We start from the raw sequence: 17296 nt of genomic DNA, 5'->3' as shown, positions 1-17296 counted from the left end.
AAAGTTTTTGGTTTTTGGGGTGAACTAAACAAGACCTCAGTTTATCTAGTACTCTGTTTCTTGTGATGAATGATTGTAAGACTATGTTCTTTGGGCTTTTTTAGTTGTTGTTTTTTTCAATGAGTACTAAGTGACAAGTGGTATTTCCGGTCTTCAAACGAAAAAAGAATATAAATCTACTATAGTAACTACTGAGTGAAAGTATTTGATCAGACTAAGTTTATAAAAAATCAATATTTATAGCATAATATATATTGTGTTGTAAATTTTTTATAATTCAATATTTATGATATATTTATAGCATAATATATATTGTGTTGTATTTTTTTTATAATTTTGGTTGACTTTATAATGTTTGACTAAGAATAGAGTTAGAATTTATTCGAAGGGTGGTAATTGTATCTTTTCCATGTTAAAAAAATGTATCCTTTTCCAGGGAATGAGAGGACGCAACTAGCCCAGCTCCAAAGCCGCTCGAGCCTTCGCCGCGCCGCCTGGAACTGTGGCCATCGGCCCACCGCTGTACAGGCCTCGTCTTCTCCGCCGGCGATGTCGGCGCCGCCTGTGCGGACGCTCGCCGACCTTGATGGCGACGTGCTGGCTCACTGCGCTGGCTACCTCGGCGCCCGCGACGTCGCCAGCCTCTCCATGTGTTGCCGCCCCCTGCGCGCCGCCGCCTACTGCGACGCGGTCTGGTACCGCCTCTTCAGGTCGTGACTCTGACGCTCCCCTCTTGTATATGATTCAGAATCTGGGATTCATCATCCGCTGGTACATCTCGCTGCGCGTTTGCCTTCGCCTAGGGCAAAATCTAGGGAGCATGGTTTCCGCTTGGGTTATCGGTGATTGTTATTTGGACTTTGGAGATGGAGCAGGGTTGAATCTTGGGCAGAGTTTTGTTACCTTCCGAGTCCTATGCTAATTGTTCTGGTGGCAGCTGGGCCTAGGAAGGCACAAACATGGAGGGGAGGACAATCATTTGGGTTCCTTATTTTTTAGTTGTTTGGATCGGCTAATCCCTAATTTGCAGTTCATAAAATGTAGTGGGAGAAATCTTTCAATTCCACATTTTTTAAATTTCAGCATTGTACTATTGTAGCTGTAGAGGGTCATCCTTGTGAAACTTGCGATTTTTTCATGATTAGCATGCCTTCTTTGAGCAATTAAGTTGGAATTCAGTGTTGCATAATCCAGTGTTTTTTCACATGAGACATGATCTTTGCTGCTGGACACTACAGAATTACATATGTTTGCTATCGAACACAATTAAGTGTCCTAACATGATCTTTATTTTAGGACACAACTCTAACCTTCAGCAAATGTACACAATTTTGTAGTGCCAGAACAAGATCAGTTGTTTTTGGTGTCTTTCAGCACTGACCATGCATTTTGAGTTTGTTGCGAAGTACCTATATGTTGGGGACAGGGAATGACAATGCTGTCGTCCATGACAAATTAGGATGTTGAAGCTTCAAATTAGCAGTGAACAATGTCAAATGGATTATGTAATTCTGTCCAGGGGTTGAGATGTTATGATGTTATTTTTAATGACTATGCACACGGTTTACTTTTAATTCTAAGCTACATGAAATTTGATAGTGACATATGTTAGCAAGAACACCGTTGGGGGGGGGGGGTGCATCACTCATAGCAAATCGACCTATCTATATCGCTTTAGATTTTATGTCCTCATTGTTTGTGTCTCTTGTTGACTTGCTTGGGAATGGAAGGCTTTGTTGTTGCTCATAAAAATTGCTATGTTCATCTTATAGCCTACTTATATTTCTTCGTATAATTATTTAAACATTCAGGGATCAATGGCCATTTGAGAAAGTGCCTTGTGATGCTTTGGGGATAAGAGAACTATACATCCATAGGCACACTGATATACATCAGATGAAATTTGGTGACCCCGTATCAGTTCTTTATTACTTAGATTCTGCGGAAACAACACCAAGCCATCTAATGCTGGATAGGAACTCCATCTGGTTTTGTCAAGTGAGTTGAAATATAACTTTTTTTTTGTCTGAACCTACACACGATGTGTAATTTCTTCTTTGCAGGGTCCAGCTGCCAAAAAACTGAATATTAATTGGCCAGAAACTGAAATGACGGAAAACCACAGGAATCATAGTGCAAGGATCACTTGTCTGAGGTAACTGAAAAACAAATAACTGCTGCAGTATTGCTCACTCTCATGTAATCATAATTATTCTTAACCTGTGAGGAGAATTATAAGGGTTGAAAATTAAGCCCTTGATTTTATTCAACTATAAAACAATGACCAAGCTGCTAGTGCAGACAATGCTATACTGCTACTTAGATTCACTCCTTTAATAGCTGAAATAGCAGCGGTTGAGATCTCTAACGTATTATTTATTAATTGTGCAGGTTATTTTCTCTGATTGATACCCCACTGTTTCGAAGTGATACACAAAAAAATGAAAAAGCATTAGTCACTTCAAGCACAGACAGAACAATCCGTCTTTGTTGGAAGGTACCTCATTTCAACATTACAGTACCCCACTGGCACTGCTCTCCTTGCCTACAGGCTACAGCATGTGCATTTGCTTATGAACATCTGCAATTTGTAACATGCTTTGAAGGGATATCCCCATAATGACGAAACAACAACGAGAAAGCCATCCCAGTTTTGAAATCTTAAATAAGTGAGATTAATTTGCATCCACCTCACATATTGTAATGCTATTTTCCTTTTAATTCCTGGCTTCTGTTGTGTATTTGTATGTATACTGTGATCTTATTTTTCTTCCTACTCCCCCCGTTCCAAATTATAAGTTGCTTTGACCTTTTTGGTACATCCATTTTGCTATATATCTAGATATAATGCATGTCTAGATACTCCCTCCGTCCACGAAAGAATCAATTCCTAGAATCCATGTCGGTCAAACTTTTTTAAGTTTGACTAACTTTATAGGAAAGAGTAATAATATCTATGATATAAAATGCACATCATATGAAAATATATTCTATGATGAATCTAATGATACTAATTTGATACCATAAATCTTAGCATTTTTTTTCTAGAATTTTGGTCAAAGTTTAAAAAGTTTGACTTAGGACAACTCTAGAAATTGATTCTTTCGTGGGCGGAGGGAGTACATAGCAAATTCTATGTACCAAAAAAAGTAGTGACTTATAATTTGGAACGGAGGGAGTACAACATTGTGAGGACCTTCACTCTGCACCAGCTCTGGTAGCTATTATATAAAGTTGTGCTGCTGTGCTTCCTCACCTCGCCTTATCAGCATTCCATGTGAACATGCTGGTCTTGCTTTTGTATGACATCTTTTCTTCCTCCTTTAAGTATTAGCCTCTTACAGGGTATGCTTAGTTGCTTCGAGCCTCTTCCCAGTATGCTTAGGTGCTTGTAGATCTGCCATGGCATCAAAGTACTATTTGAAAGCATAACAATGCCCATATACATGTTTCCAAAGTAGCATGAATTTTGGACAGAGAAAGTTATAAAAGCACACCTGCTGTGTTCTATGCCTCCATGGTTTTGAAAGAATATATTTTAAACCTTTTCTTTCTTTCGAGACACGATTCTAGTTCCAAATCCCACTGGTACACAGATGAATGTGGATACTGCTTCCATTTTTTTTTGCTTCCCTTTTCAAATCTCCATTATATTTTATGATAAGCTTCCTTTCTTAGCCTCTGGTATGGGTTTATCCCCTCTGATACAGGTTTTGCCCATTGTGATGTGATATATAATGCAAACCCTCATGATTGGCTATCACAAGCTTTCTACTTGATTTTACTTAAAACATTGTCCAATTTGCATAGTATGAGTGCATTGCATACACGCCTTTTAGTTCACATTTATCCTCATTGGACACATCAACTGCTGTTAGATTGGCCTTCAACATTTTTTTTTAACGTAGGGTTACTCACGCTGTTACAAGGGCCATTCAGCGCCTGTCACTGCTCTGGCTGACAGATTGCTTATAGATGGTGAATCTAAAGTACTTGCAAGTGGAGGGGAAGACTGCACCATTCGGCTATGGTCTATGAGTACGAGGGCGAAAAATCACCCACTTATAGCAACATTTCATGGGCATGAAAAGGCACTGTCATTTTTATCTGTTGCGTGGTATGCACTGTCAAACTATCTGAATGAAGTTCACTATGTTACAATGTGTACAGTGCTGCTATCCAGAACATACATGTTCTGCTACTTTGCTTCAAGTAATAATTTTCATATAATTTGATTCTCATAATAGTTGCCTTCAGCATATGTTTCTTACTTCACACTGCTTCACGTACCATTATATGTTGAAGGAGAAAAGCTATTCATAGTATGCTATGACATCCTCAAACATGGTCATGAAAACAAATTAGTTTTAACCTTTCTTTTCCTTTCCTTTTATCTTCCAGGCATAAGTCCTCCCTGTTGGTGAGCTGTTCCAAAGACTCAAAGGTAATGGGACATCTGTCGCAAATATATCTAGCAAACCACAATAAGAAAAAAATAATTTGAAGATAAATTTGTCAATGACTCTCTTCTCTTCTTTTTGACTGGCTTTACCTTAGCAGTATGTTTATCATCTCAGACAGTGGTTTGATGCCAATGCAAGTCCTTTTTCCTTAGGAATCATACTTACATTCTTTTCATGCTGGTATATTGCATCAGGTTAAAGTTTGGGACACAGTGGCTCCTTCCAGTGGTTCATCGTCATGTGTAGGCAGTACTCACCTCATCTCAAATGGGCCACCAATTGCTATGAAATGCCATGAATACCTTTGCTATATCGCTGCTGGACCTGAAGTGACAGCGATTGACTTGAGGACAATGAAGAAGGCTTCTGTTCTTTCACTCCACAACCATAGAATACTTTCTTGTGAGATGCTGCCTTCTGAATGGTTAATATGTACTGGCACGAAAGACAAGTAAGCTCGCAAAATCCTTGTAAGCACTGGACTTCATCTATCCTTGTAGATTTGATTGAGAACGTTAAACCTAAATTACTACTCATCATTGTTTGTTGACCAGGGCTCTTCTGTGGGACATCCGTAAGGCTCAAGAACTCCCAAACACAGTGGCGGAAATGCAATCAAATGGCCCAGTGACACTGCTTCACTTGGATCCATACAAGGTGGTGACCGGAGTACTGTCGGACGGCGAGGTCCATGTCTGGAAAACCCAGACAGGGGACTTGCTGAACACATTGGGCTTTGGCGAACCTGCAGGCGTGCGGAGCACAGTGTCAGCCATGGCTGTGGATGGGTGCAGGATTGCCATGGCGGGCAGGTCTCCAGAAGGCAGCGTGTTGCACTACCGTGACTTTTCGACGTCTTCTGCCCCTGTATCTTTGCCGGGCAAGGAGAAGGAGGTCTCCAGGTTCTGGAGACCCCAGCAATCCGAGGACAGCGAGGACGATAGTGAGGAAGAAGACTATTGATTAATTATGCACTCTCTCTCTCTCTCTCTCTCTCTCTCTCTCTCTCTTCTCTCTCTCTCTCTCTCTCTCTGAGCTTTCAGTTTTGGTTTCCTGCAGTTGTAACTTGTATTACAAGAGAGATAAGTTTGTTGTATGTGAGCGTGGTTTCTGATTCTTTTGCGAAGATTAATAAGTGGAGTACATACATCTGGCCCCTGGACTATGCAGATAATGCAGTATTATATATATGTGCCAAGTGAAGTGGGGCATCCCTTGTTAAAAGGAAGTGAGCATCTGTCAACTGGGCCTGAGTGCTCACGGCGTGCTTGCATCATGCGTGCACGTCTGCAGGGTACTACAAGATGCTAGAAGTAATACCAGAGGTTACATTACCATGGGCGCCGCAGGTGTTGATAAGTATACCGCTCTGTGTGTCGTGTTTGTGTTGCTTTGGATTTGGTGAGGATAATGCTAATGCTACTGCCTACTGGTAATGCGCTTCCGCTTTGCTCTTTGTTTATGCCTGCAACTCCAAAGCTTCGTGGAACAATCAGACAATATGCCTATGCTTTATACTATGCAGCAAAAATACTTTTATAGAAATGCAAAAACGTTTATAGCTTAAAAAAGGTACTCAATCCATTCCAAATTGTAAGTCGTTTGACTTTTTTAATATCAAGTTTGACCACTCATCTTATTTAAAGTTTTGTACAAAATATCATTTTTTTTGTTGTGTATTGGTTTATTAATAAAAGTTCTTTAAAAATGACTTAAATTTGACTATATTTGCACAAATTTTTTGAATAAGACGAGTGGTCAAACTTGGGGTAAAAAAAATCAAACGACTTACAATTTGAAATGGAGGAAATATCTTGCATTGACACAGACACAGACAGGTCATCGTCACAGGCCTTTTATCCATTGGAATCCTGTGTGGAAGGCGACAAGAGCCACGGCATATATTTGTTGCAGAGCGAGCACTCACGGCCATGGGCACGCGGATCCTCGTTCTGCATTGTATGACAAAATAGGCATGCAACAAGAAGGCAGAAAGGACCCCAGGCCAGGCCCCTGCAAGTTTTTCCAGAGCTGTTTGGCTTGGCTGCCCAGCCCACAGGAATATCTGATGCGATGGTCTCTGGTTTGGTTTCTCTTCCTCTCCAGCAGCCGGCAGCAGCTTATTATAAAACTTCAGAGGGAACCCAATTTCCTTGGTGTACACCGGCGGCAACAAAGCGGACCGAGCATTCTTACCGGCAGCTACTAAGCTCTTAATTACTAACAACATCTATTTTTGAATGTTTCCAAACCTACGTTGTGCTTCGAAACCAAATATTTTGAATGTTCATTGACGGTTAAAATAATATTCATAAGTTTAACTTATACATGATCAACGTTATCTGTGAACGGGATTACACACTAATGATGTGTATGTGCACTAGAATTGGCATATTGCTCAAAAGCGATGTGCTCATCGACATTGAGTCTTTCGTGGATTGACATATACTCTCTCCAAAACAGTTGGCACTTTAGATATGAATCTAGATAAATAGTTATCCAGATTTATAGCTAAAGTGTCAACTATTTTAGAATAAAGGGAGTACATGCATTTTTGTTGTTGATTTGTCATTACACAATTTGACTAGTACTCCTACTTAAATTTGTTGTTGGATGTGTTTATTTATATTTTTATAAAACTATTTTTCAAACAAATCTACTCATACCATTCCTAGTTAGATGTTTAAAATGAATACACACAAAAAGTTTTTTAGTCAAAATTTAAAGTGATCGGTTGCACGCAATCTAAAATGTCTGGCCGGAGGGAGTATATATGTATATATGTTGGTACAATCCGGGGCGTGTAGCAAAAAGCACTAGTATTTTTTTTTTAAAAAAAAGCACTGCTATTTCGTAATAGAATACTCCCCGGCCACGACCTTCGACGACTATAAAAATCTTCGGGTACTCCTAAGTTTCCCAGCTCAATCAGTGCAAGAATGCCGGCACTTTTGGCTGCCGTCGTCTAGAGCTCTCTCCAAGTCCAAGCCCTTGCCCCTCACACTCCCGCCGTCCCGCGAGGGCTTTGATGCGGGTGGAGTCCAGCGGCGGCGTCCCTGAGCTGGAAGACAGCAGGTGGGCGCCGAGAGACGCCGGCGCGCAAGGCCGGCGGCGGCAGCGGCAGCGACGGCCGCGGCGCGGCGCGGGGGCGCCCCAACCGATGGCCGCGCCCGCCACCGCCGTGCAGCGGCTCTTCGAGGCGTGCCGCGAGGTCTTCACCGGAGCTGGTCCAGGCGCGGTTCCACCGCCGGCCGGCGTCGAGAGGATCAAGTCCGTTCTAGGTAACTGATTGATTCCCGACGTCTGTCATCCAAATCATCGTCGTTCCCGTATCAGAGATCGTACTCGTACCCGTCTTGTGCATGTGGCCATTGGCCTGCTGTGTGCGCTGTGAACTATGCGTGGTTTGTATTCGACGTTATAGCTGTGTAGCCACATATGCCCACATGACATTATATGCCATCGTAGTTTTTCGTTGGGCCGGGGAACGTCGTGGATCCTGTGATAGCTCAACTAGATTTGTTTGATTTTTGAGAATTACACTTTGGTGGAAATTAAATAAGGATCACATTCATCAGCCTCTGAAAAGAAAAATGTAGAGGGTCTTTCTATACTCATCTAATAAATGTGGAACTGCATGCGATGCAGTTGCTAATTAACTTAGACTCGTTGCTTTCTTCCCACGAAGAGAATCTTTCTGCAAGTAAACTAACAAACAACCAATGGATCGGAATAGCACATTTCCTTTTGATATAATTACCAAGGTTAGATACAAATGTGCAATGCCAATTTATGTCATGAATTTATTGCAACTTGCAAGCAACATGCTATTGGTGAGAATGAAATACGAAATATACTTATATACCTGACTTGTGCTACTTGTGTTCCTGGTGGAAATAAAGATGGGCAATTGAGAACAGAAACCATGTGCTGCCCATGGTATATATGCATACACATATGATGTAACTGCTGGTATTGTCTCGCTTTGTGTGAGGGTGGGATGCAGTCAAGACTATACGTCCATCTTGGAGTTGCACTAGCTAGCTAGCTAGGGTTGTCTTTTATTTCATTTGGCCACCAAAACCTTGCGAGGTACTACCACGAATATAGTTACTTAATGGCAACTCGCCAAGTCTGTTGAGCACATTTCTCGAATGATGAGGTCAACGGTGGAAGCTGTTGTACCATCCTTTTGATAATGTTTGTTTATATCCATCATTGACCTGCCGTGATGTTTGTGGCGAAAGATGCTCAAGGTGTTATATTTACGTCTACATGCATGCTAATTGGTTCTTTGGTTTTCTTTTTGGGTACACCTTAGCACACATCATATCACTATATTTTAGTTGTTCTATGCGGCATAGCTGACAAGCTGCACCGTTAATCCCTGCAGTATACCAGGCGATAGAGCATTTCATTGTTGTCTCTGTAGTTTATTAAAGTGTTATCCTTAGGCCTTTTATGCCAACCAATCCCACATATTGGACTATCTTTAGTTCTATGATCTATCGTGCGCAGCTAATTAGTATGAGTCCTTGCATACGAGCTAGCATGGCCCTTCTTTGAGTTCCACAGGTAAAACTTTTTTCATGCTGACTTTAGCAAATATTCATAATGATATAGCTTATTTTTTTCTAGTCAAGTTCCAGTTAAAATTCACCTCAAGTCCTCAATCTATTTTGTTTCATGCCAAAATGTGGCAACTTCTGTACCTCATTGACATATATAGGCCTGCAACTGCAATTACGAGAGTTGTACTACAAGTTTCATACATGTGTTAGACCTTCATATTTCAAAGACCTATGCTCTCTAACGGGTATTCATATCCTTGAGAGACCGCCAATGCAATCATGTTACACCTAATGAAAACGAATTTCGATTTTGCTGATATTTGTTTCACCATTTATGTCCTGCAGATAGTATCACAGCAGCAGATGTTCGTCTAACATCCAACATGTCATATTTCCGACGTGTTGATCCCCATGGTACTCCAAAAATCACTTACTTGCACCTATACAAGTGTGAAGCTTTCTCGGTATGCTTAACCACTACTAACAACAGTTCTTGATAATTTACCACATTTGTAAGCTAAGGTGTACATGGTTGTACTTATTTGTACAGATTGGCATCTTTTGTTTGCCTTCAAGGGGTGTCATTCCTCTACATAATCACCCTGGCATGACTGTGTTCAGCAAGCTTTTGTTTGGTGCCATGCATATAAAATCTTATGACTGGGCTGCTGCTCAACAAGATACACCTGGTATTGTTGGTTCATTTCCCTAAGCTTAACACTCTCACACATAGCTTAACATTTGCCTTTTCTTTTCTCTCTCTCTTTTGATCATAGATCAACTGCAAGGACCACATTTGGCAAAGGTGAAGGTTGATGGCATCTTGACTGCACCCCATGAAACATTGGTACTATATCCAGAAGATGGTGGTAATATGCATTGCTTTACTGCACAAAATGCTTGTGCAGTGCTTGATGTCCTTGGCCCTCCATATGATGATGGTAGTGGAAGGCACTGTCAGTACTACAATGTCGCTTCCTCTGCAATTTCTGTTGGTAAGATTTTTACCTGAGTTAAATGGCTCATATATTAGTACTCACAGTATTGGAATATTGTTGTTTTGTAAACCAACTGTTTGCCTCGACATAATATGTTTATGTCTTTTGCTTCAGCATACTTATCCTTGATCCAAAAAAATATGTATATAAAGGTATAGAACAAATCAGATATTTATATGCATATCCTTACAGGCTTACACACGTACTTCCCCATCTATTAAATCTACGTATGTCTGCCCCCTGAAATTATATGATTGCAATCCCATACAATACTCTATTAGTTAAACAAGCATCATGCCCTTGTTTATTTCTAAATCATCAGGCTCCTACCCAACTGAAAATGCTAAGACTGTACTCTTAATATTGTCCACTCACACCTTAAGTTTAATTTTCTGTATCATTTCCCTGATCATATTATACATTGTAACTTGTAAGCGTACTAGAAGAAAACTAAACTATTGGCGGCTAACTTGAAAAGGTGCATTTTACAGCAGGCTCAACTATAGTGCCTGGAGGTGACAGATATGAATGGCTGGAGGAGAGCGAGCCACCACGAGATTTTTATCTTGTTGGATCAACATATATGGGCCCAAGAATTTTGGATCATTGAACTCTATGCCTGTGGGGATGCTTAATTTGGTTTCTTGGAGAACATGAGTTTTGCATACATATATTCCTGAAAGAAGGTGACCAAATGGAAATTTGTACATAGATAACTGGATCTCAAGGCCTCCATTGATTATCGTTAACTGTTGGTCTTCATTAATTCAACTGGAAGACTGGAACTGCTTAGTAAGAACCAATGAGAACAAGGAAAGTGCTTGCTAAATAGGTTATGCATGTAGACCCCTGTTTATACCCCCCTCCCTAGTTTTCTGTATCTGCTGTCCCTATCTGTTAGAGTGTGATTCAATCCTACTCATTCTTGGGTTGGCAAAATGTTGCCTGATCTCCTTGGTGTCCTATGCATCTAAACTACCGAGGAAACCTTGGAACACCTCTTCTTTAAGTGTGTCTTCGTGCAAGCTTGATGTCTCAGTCATAATCTTAGTGTTGACACCGGGGTTGAACCTTTTATCACTTTGGAACATTTCAAACAATAGTTGGGAGTCCCTCTCTACATGGAAATTATCATACTACTGAGCTGGAGCATTTGGGTCTCAAGGAATGACCACATCTTGCAAGGAATTCTGTCGCCTATATCAAAATTGCCGAGCCTTTTTCAAGGAAGAGTTTCCTCTGGTTACCCAAAGAGAGAAGAAGAAATATTTTCTTTTATAGAAAAATAGCTAGAGAGCCAATTGTCATCTTATTATATCCTTTGTGTCCTGTTTTGTTTCCTGATTTCTGCTGCTTAGGCATATCAAATTGCCGAGCCATTTTCAAGAAAGAGTTTGCTCTATTTATCCAAAGAGCGAATAAGAAACATTTTCCTTTTATCGAAGAATGGCTAGAGCACCAATTTTGATCTTTTTTATATTGTTTGTCCTATTTTGTTTCCTGATTTCTGTTGCTTGGACACTATTATTAATCTATACATATATTAACCAGTAGGAGCTACACCTCTTGTTTTTTTGGGGAAAAAATATTGCCTGATCGATTTTAGCTGTGTTTTCTTTCCTGAATTCGTAATTTTCAGACTGTGAACCATTTTCTGTGGCAGAAGAAAGCAATGTCAATTGTTGATTTAGCCAATATGCAAGAAATGTTAAGCAGTATATCTGTTTACATAAATTTGTTCTCTGTTTTTCCAGCTACTGCTGGGCTTACAGAAGATTTTAGATGCTATCGCTACTTGGCTGGGTTCACGCTGGACATTTTTTTTCAAAGGAACATGATGTCTGATTTGTCTGGGGATCACACTGGGTACATACCCTTCTCATTTCTTTTAGGTGCCCCTGCACTTCGTGTCTGATTACTTATCTATTGTATCATCAGATTGTATCTTTCTTTCTTGTTTGATTTAAAAGGACGGTAGCATTCTCCCAAGTGTTCTGGGACTTCTGTTTCTCTATTAATTGTAGTATAATAACGTGGATGTATGTCCAGCCCATATATATAAAGGCACCTACTTCTCCAAGGTTAGTCAAGGCCAAAAAAAAGGCCTAATCCGCATGATCCGCAGGACTAGTTCGGGTGAGACGACGAGGATTTGGGACATGCAATGGCTCCCAAGAGATGGACTGTTACTATACTTGGCCAAACGGGCGGCCCGGCTCTGGTACTATACGGCACTATGCGACACTATGTCCTACCATGCCATACCGTCTCGGGTCATCGTGCCAAGCTCTCGGCCTAGGCACGGCACTATGGCTCCTTAACCGTGCCGTGCCGGCCCATGGCTTCGGGAGGAGTCGAGAAGCTCACTGTGTCCCGCCTCAAGAAGAAGACGGGCGCCACCGCTGTCGTATAGCCAGGCGGGAGAGAGAGTGGCCGCGGCAAGGATGCGTCTGCGCCACCGGTTAGGAGTTAGGGTTTGGAAGGGTTGTCTGATATTTATATACGTGGCTCAGAATACATCTAATGGTCATGATCTATCCTCAAAGCATCAGACGATGGAAATAATCGGGCTAGCGTCGTGCCAGCCTATTAGCCGTGCCGTGCAGTGCCCGTGACGGCACTGCAGGCCGAAGTTACGGCCCAGGCACGACACTACCACCGGGCCGTACCGTACCTGGATCGTGCTTTTTAGTATCGTGCTCGAGCCGGCCCATTGGGTTAATGCTATATGGAAATCTATACTGTTACGGCCACTTGGAGCGACAAAACCCAATCTGCCACAATTGGTCAGTGAGCTAATTGACTCGACTTCGCGGTGCTAGGTTAGTTAGAAGCTAAGGGAATTTTTCACGCTGATGGACTGGGAGATCATCGAGGGTATTCCTCTTAGCACGATGCCGCAAGAAGATTTCTAGGCACGACACTATGAGAAATCTAGCGTCTTCATGATCAGGTTAGCTTATTGCATGCTGGTGCGAAGCTGGGAGACGAATTCAGCTTAGGAGGAGGATCGCCCGAGTAGTTCGGAAGCTGGATCACATGAGAAGCAATGGAGCGAGCTGTGGAAGATCAAGGTTTCTTCCAAGATCAGGGTGTTCCTATATGGAGACTGGCTAGGCACTCAATTCTAACGGGTGATGTCATATAGGAATATGGCTACTGATGGGTGTTGTTCCTTATGCGGCGCAGATGCTGATTCATGGAGGCACACATTGCTAGAGTAGTGGAGTGCAACCTAGCCAGATGTGTTTGGGCCTTGGAAAGGGAGGAGATTACCAAGTTCTTATGCCAAGTGCAATGGTTGGATGCTCGGGCTTGGCTTGCAGAGGTGATTTGATCGCTTAAGCATGAAGAGCTTACAAGGGTTGTCGTTCATTTGTGAGCGATTTGGTGCGAGACGCAAGGTGATAGCATGAGAATTATTTTCAGAACCCTTTGTCAACCCATATGTTTGTTGAGCGATTTATTGGTGAGCTCATGGAAGTCCGGTTGGAGAAGAAACATGGTCGGCCAGAGTAGAGATGACAATGGGTAATTAGCCGTTGGGTATATGCTACCTATATCCTTACCCACGAGAAAATATTTTATCCGCTAATTTAACCATACCCGTGTACGGGTAAGAGTTTTTTCTCATACCCTTACCTACGCGGGTAACGGGTAACCATGGGTTATCCTTACCCATGATTCCAAGAATACTTACAAAAAATAAATACATATTTAAATATTTAGGCTCCTAGTTTCAGCCAAAGCATCACAAGTTATAAATAAAATCATCAAATATACAAGCTCCATGAACACCTAATCAAGTAATTACTAGATATCAAGTGGCAAAATTCATAAGTTCCCGTGCTGTGCAGCCGCCGCAAGGAGATAGGGGAAAGGGGAGGGAGCGGATGGGTGAGGGCCTAAGGTTTGACAGCATTATATATGATTTTTATTGGGCTTGGACTGTGTATAGTGATTTTGACCCATGATTCTAACTTATTGAATCGGGTTAAAATTACCCATGGGTTAACGGGTATGAGCAATGCAGTCTCATACTCTTACCCGCTGGGTAACATTTTTTTCTCATTATCTTACCTATGGGTACAAAAATAGCCATACCTTTACCCTAATGAGGTAATTACCCATCGAGTTTCGGGTTTTGGGTAAAGATTGCCATCTTTAGGCCAGAGGCAGCTCACGGGGTGCAGCCAGTGGCGGAGGGTGAACCAAGATTAAGGAGGAGCAAATAGAAAAAACCATTGTTGCTCCTAGCTATGAAAGCTTTTTAGATATGATTATTCCTGTAGTCTGTAAGTATTTAAGAGATTATAGTCTACCAAAACTAGAATTTGTAGGCACCAAAGCACAGAGGAAGAGGGGGCGGAGGCCCAGTTTCGCCTCCACGAGCCTCCGCCCCTAGGTGCAGCCTGGATCAGACCGTCGGCTGGGCTGGGCAAGATCAACATGGATGCGACAATCTTCGAGAATTTGAGGCATTCGACATCGGTTATTGTGGTGCATGATGAAGGAGGAAACTTCTTGGGAGCCTCGACACTGGTAGTAGAAGAAAACACTGATGCGGAGGTGGTCAAGGCGTTAGGGCATCCGCAATGGTGTTCAAATCGCTAACCATTTGATCTCTAGAAAGAATGTTATGGACTCTCAATGGCAATTTGCAAATAGCTAGCTTAGAAAGTCGCTAGCTATTAGGGAGTCGCTAACTACTGTGGAGAGTATTGTGAGAGAATTATTTCTAGAAGATCGTGCTAGATTAGCTATTTATGAGTCGCTAGCTATTAGGAAGTCGCTAGCTATTTGATCTCTCTCCTCGATAGCCAATAAGAGTGCTATTTTTAAATTATTTTTATACGTCATCTCACTAGCTATTTGTAAAGTGCTATTGAAAGCCAATAAAATTCCTCTTAGCTAGCTATTTGATAACCATTGCGAATGACCTTAGCCTACGGCAAAGAGCTAGCCCTGGCTAGCTAGTGGCCTTGGTTTGCAGACAGTGAGGCAGACCAGTGATTATGCCAACGTGGTTCGAAGTATCCAAGGCAGGGCGAGGAGATAGACAGGTACGGTGCCATCATCTTAGGGCACGTACAACGTCGTCGCTTTCCCGTCTCCAACTTGCCATTTTTGCGAAAACGTCCTCTGTTTAGGCTGGAGACGGCCTCCCCGTCGTCTCGCGAGGCGACAGCGAAGGCCCGTGCTCCGAGGCTGAATCGACAGGGAGAGCTGCGCTGTATGGCCTCGTCGTCACAAGTCGACGGCGCGCTCAGATCCCATATGTCACTCGCGGTTTCTGGTTTGGGCGCGCGCCAAAATCCATCTGCAGCTTCTGTCCTTCTTCAGCGCCGACCACCGGCATCCTCGTCGCTTGCGTCGCTCGAGATGTCCTCGTCGGCTAGGAAGAGGCGGCGGATGCTGTTGCAGCCTTGGCCCTTACCTCCGTCATGGAAGCGGCTCGACGGCGGCGGAACGTTCCCTCGGTCATGGTGGCGGCTCCGGGTTGGGGGCAGATGCTGCGGGTCGCACCCTTGGTCGCGGAAGGCTCGGCGACAACATCCTCCATGGCCGCATGTGCAACTGCATCTGGTATGGTTGATTCAATGACCTCAATCGATTCATAGTTCTGCATCTGGTAGACTGGTACTGCTGATTCGGCGGCAGCTTCTGCATCTGGTATGCTTAACTCAATTGTTTAAGTATAATCAACATTAACATTATTGCTGCCGCAATTCAGTTGGCACGCTTGAGATGCACTTGCTTGCTTCCATGACATGCTAAACATGTTGATGTTATTTTGTCAGAGAGCAAAAGTTGCAGGGCAGTATTCAAGAAAGATATAGAGCTTGCCACTGATAACTTCTCTGAAGAAAGATATAGAGCATCCTGCATTAAGACAATGTAATGTACAAATATGCACTATGCAGCTGAGCCTAGCTTTATAGTACCAGTGTATTTGGTTAGCAGAAGAGTGGTGTGATGATGTCTTGTTTATTTTTGGCTGCAGCAAGTTCTCTAAAATCTGCTCTTCATCAGAGGTCTCCAATCCGTCGAGGCTGATGTTGGAGAAATCAACTAAGTTTTATTGGGTCGATGCTGCATATTAGCCACTGATCTTGAAGCTCCAAGTTGTTGAACGGAGCCATTGGGTCGTCCTTCTCTCGGATGATCACAAACAAGCCAAACACATCTTCGGTGGAACAACCAAAGCACATGCCTATGGAAAAGCAATCACATGGAGCTTCAACAAAGGTGCAGTCTACTGAAATAATATGGTTTATGCTTGATTGAGCATAAGTGCTGTTAGTGTGAATTGGAATACCCGTGAACGCTCTTTGTTACGTGAAGAAAATGTTACAATTATATAGTATATCATTTATATTGATGATTTTTTTTTAAAAAAAAATATGTAATCATGTTAATCTTATTTGACTTGATCAATTATGATAGCAACACAATGGTATATAAAATGTATTCGTAGTTGATCTTAGCTACATACAAAGCATTAAATAGCTTATAGACGACCTCTTGTCTATGGGTTGTATGACTTGTTCTTTTAGTTGTCTATATGTCAAATTCGAGACTCTTACAGACGACCCCCCGTCTGTGGGTTGTACATGCCCTTAGAAATAAAATCTAGAATAGAGAACCTTTGAAGGATTGATTTAATTTTTCGATGGACGGAGTTCAAATATCGATGCACATCTTCTAGCTAGAAGCTCTGTAAATTTACTAATATGTAGACATGTTTAGTTTTTGGAGCCTCCTGATGACATTTATAACTATATTTCGTTAAACGAATAAAGACAGTGCTCCACTCATTTTATATTCGTGAATAAAAATTCAAATCATCCCAGTAGGGCTCAGGCCCTGTTTAGTGGGAAATCTTTCGGTCCAAACGTTCGGACGGGAGACATCGTCCCATAGTTTCCCACCATGTTTTCCCGCGCGCTGCGGTGGGAGAAAGGCCACGCGTGGGAGGCAATACAAAGTACAACGTCACTACGTGGAGGCCACGCGTGGGAGGCAGTACAAAGTACAGGTAGGTACGTAATGTTCCATTTTTCTCTTATATTTTTCTTTTCGTATTTATTTTTTCTTTCCTATTCTTTTTCCTTCTTTTTATTTTTATCGTTTTATTTTCTTTTTAGTTTTCTATGTTTTTTCATTCTTATTTTATTTTTTTCTGTTCTCTATTTTTCTCTTTCTTATTCTTCTCCCATTTTTTGTTGTCTTTTCATTTCTTTTCTCTTTCTATCTTTTTTAT

General features: G+C 41.9%; 2 protein-coding genes across 3 annotated transcripts; both read left to right on the top strand.

The window, feature by feature from the left end:
- Positions 442–5608, top strand: LOC8084370 (katanin p80 WD40 repeat-containing subunit B1). Its single transcript, XM_002457168.2, has 8 exons — positions 442–710; positions 1812–1998; positions 2064–2155; positions 2392–2497; positions 3909–4117; positions 4402–4444; positions 4658–4914; positions 5018–5608. The coding sequence occupies exons 1-8, from the start codon at positions 550–552 to the stop codon at positions 5424–5426; spliced, it is 1464 nt and encodes a 487-aa protein (XP_002457213.1). The 5' UTR covers positions 442–549; the 3' UTR covers positions 5427–5608.
- Positions 7341–11471, top strand: LOC8084369 (plant cysteine oxidase 2). Of its 2 annotated transcripts, none has more exons than XM_021455835.1 (5): positions 7341–7744; positions 9380–9498; positions 9585–9723; positions 9811–10029; positions 10527–11471. In XM_021455835.1, the coding sequence occupies exons 1-5, from the start codon at positions 7492–7494 to the stop codon at positions 10640–10642; spliced, it is 846 nt and encodes a 281-aa protein (XP_021311510.1). In that variant the 5' UTR covers positions 7341–7491; the 3' UTR covers positions 10643–11471. The 2 variants fall into 2 exon arrangements, with proteins under 2 accessions (XP_021311510.1, XP_021311509.1); XM_021455834.1 differs by having other exon boundaries at positions 7343–7744; positions 10524–11471.

The sequence above is a fragment of the Sorghum bicolor genome, chromosome 3, assembly GCF_000003195.3.
Source record: "Sorghum bicolor cultivar BTx623 chromosome 3, Sorghum_bicolor_NCBIv3, whole genome shotgun sequence".
NCBI lineage: Eukaryota > Viridiplantae > Streptophyta > Magnoliopsida > Poales > Poaceae > Sorghum > Sorghum bicolor.
This window is presented reverse-complemented; position numbering and strand designations above follow the sequence as displayed.

What these genes read in the sequence shown, in the direction of transcription:
- LOC8084369 (XM_021455834.1), top strand. Translation starts at nt 7,492, where the DNA reads ATGCGGGTGGAGTCCAGCGGCGGCGTCCCTGAGCTGGAAGACAGCAGG. An exon ending in GAGGATCAAGTCCGTTCTAG is followed by an intron (nt 7,745 to 9,379) that starts GTAACTGATTGA and finishes TATGTCCTGCAG; the next exon opens with ATAGTATCACAGCAGCAGAT. An exon ending in TGCTCAACAAGATACACCTG is followed by an intron (nt 9,724 to 9,810) that starts GTATTGTTGGTT and finishes TTTTGATCATAG; the next exon opens with ATCAACTGCAAGGACCACAT.
- LOC8084370 (XM_002457168.2), top strand. Translation starts at nt 550, where the DNA reads ATGTCGGCGCCGCCTGTGCGGACGCTCGCCGACCTTGATGGCGACGTG. An exon ending in CAATCCGTCTTTGTTGGAAG is followed by an intron (nt 2,498 to 3,908) that starts GTACCTCATTTC and finishes TTTTTAACGTAG; the next exon opens with GGTTACTCACGCTGTTACAA. An exon ending in TCATTTTTATCTGTTGCGTG is followed by an intron (nt 4,118 to 4,401) that starts GTATGCACTGTC and finishes TTTATCTTCCAG; the next exon opens with GCATAAGTCCTCCCTGTTGG.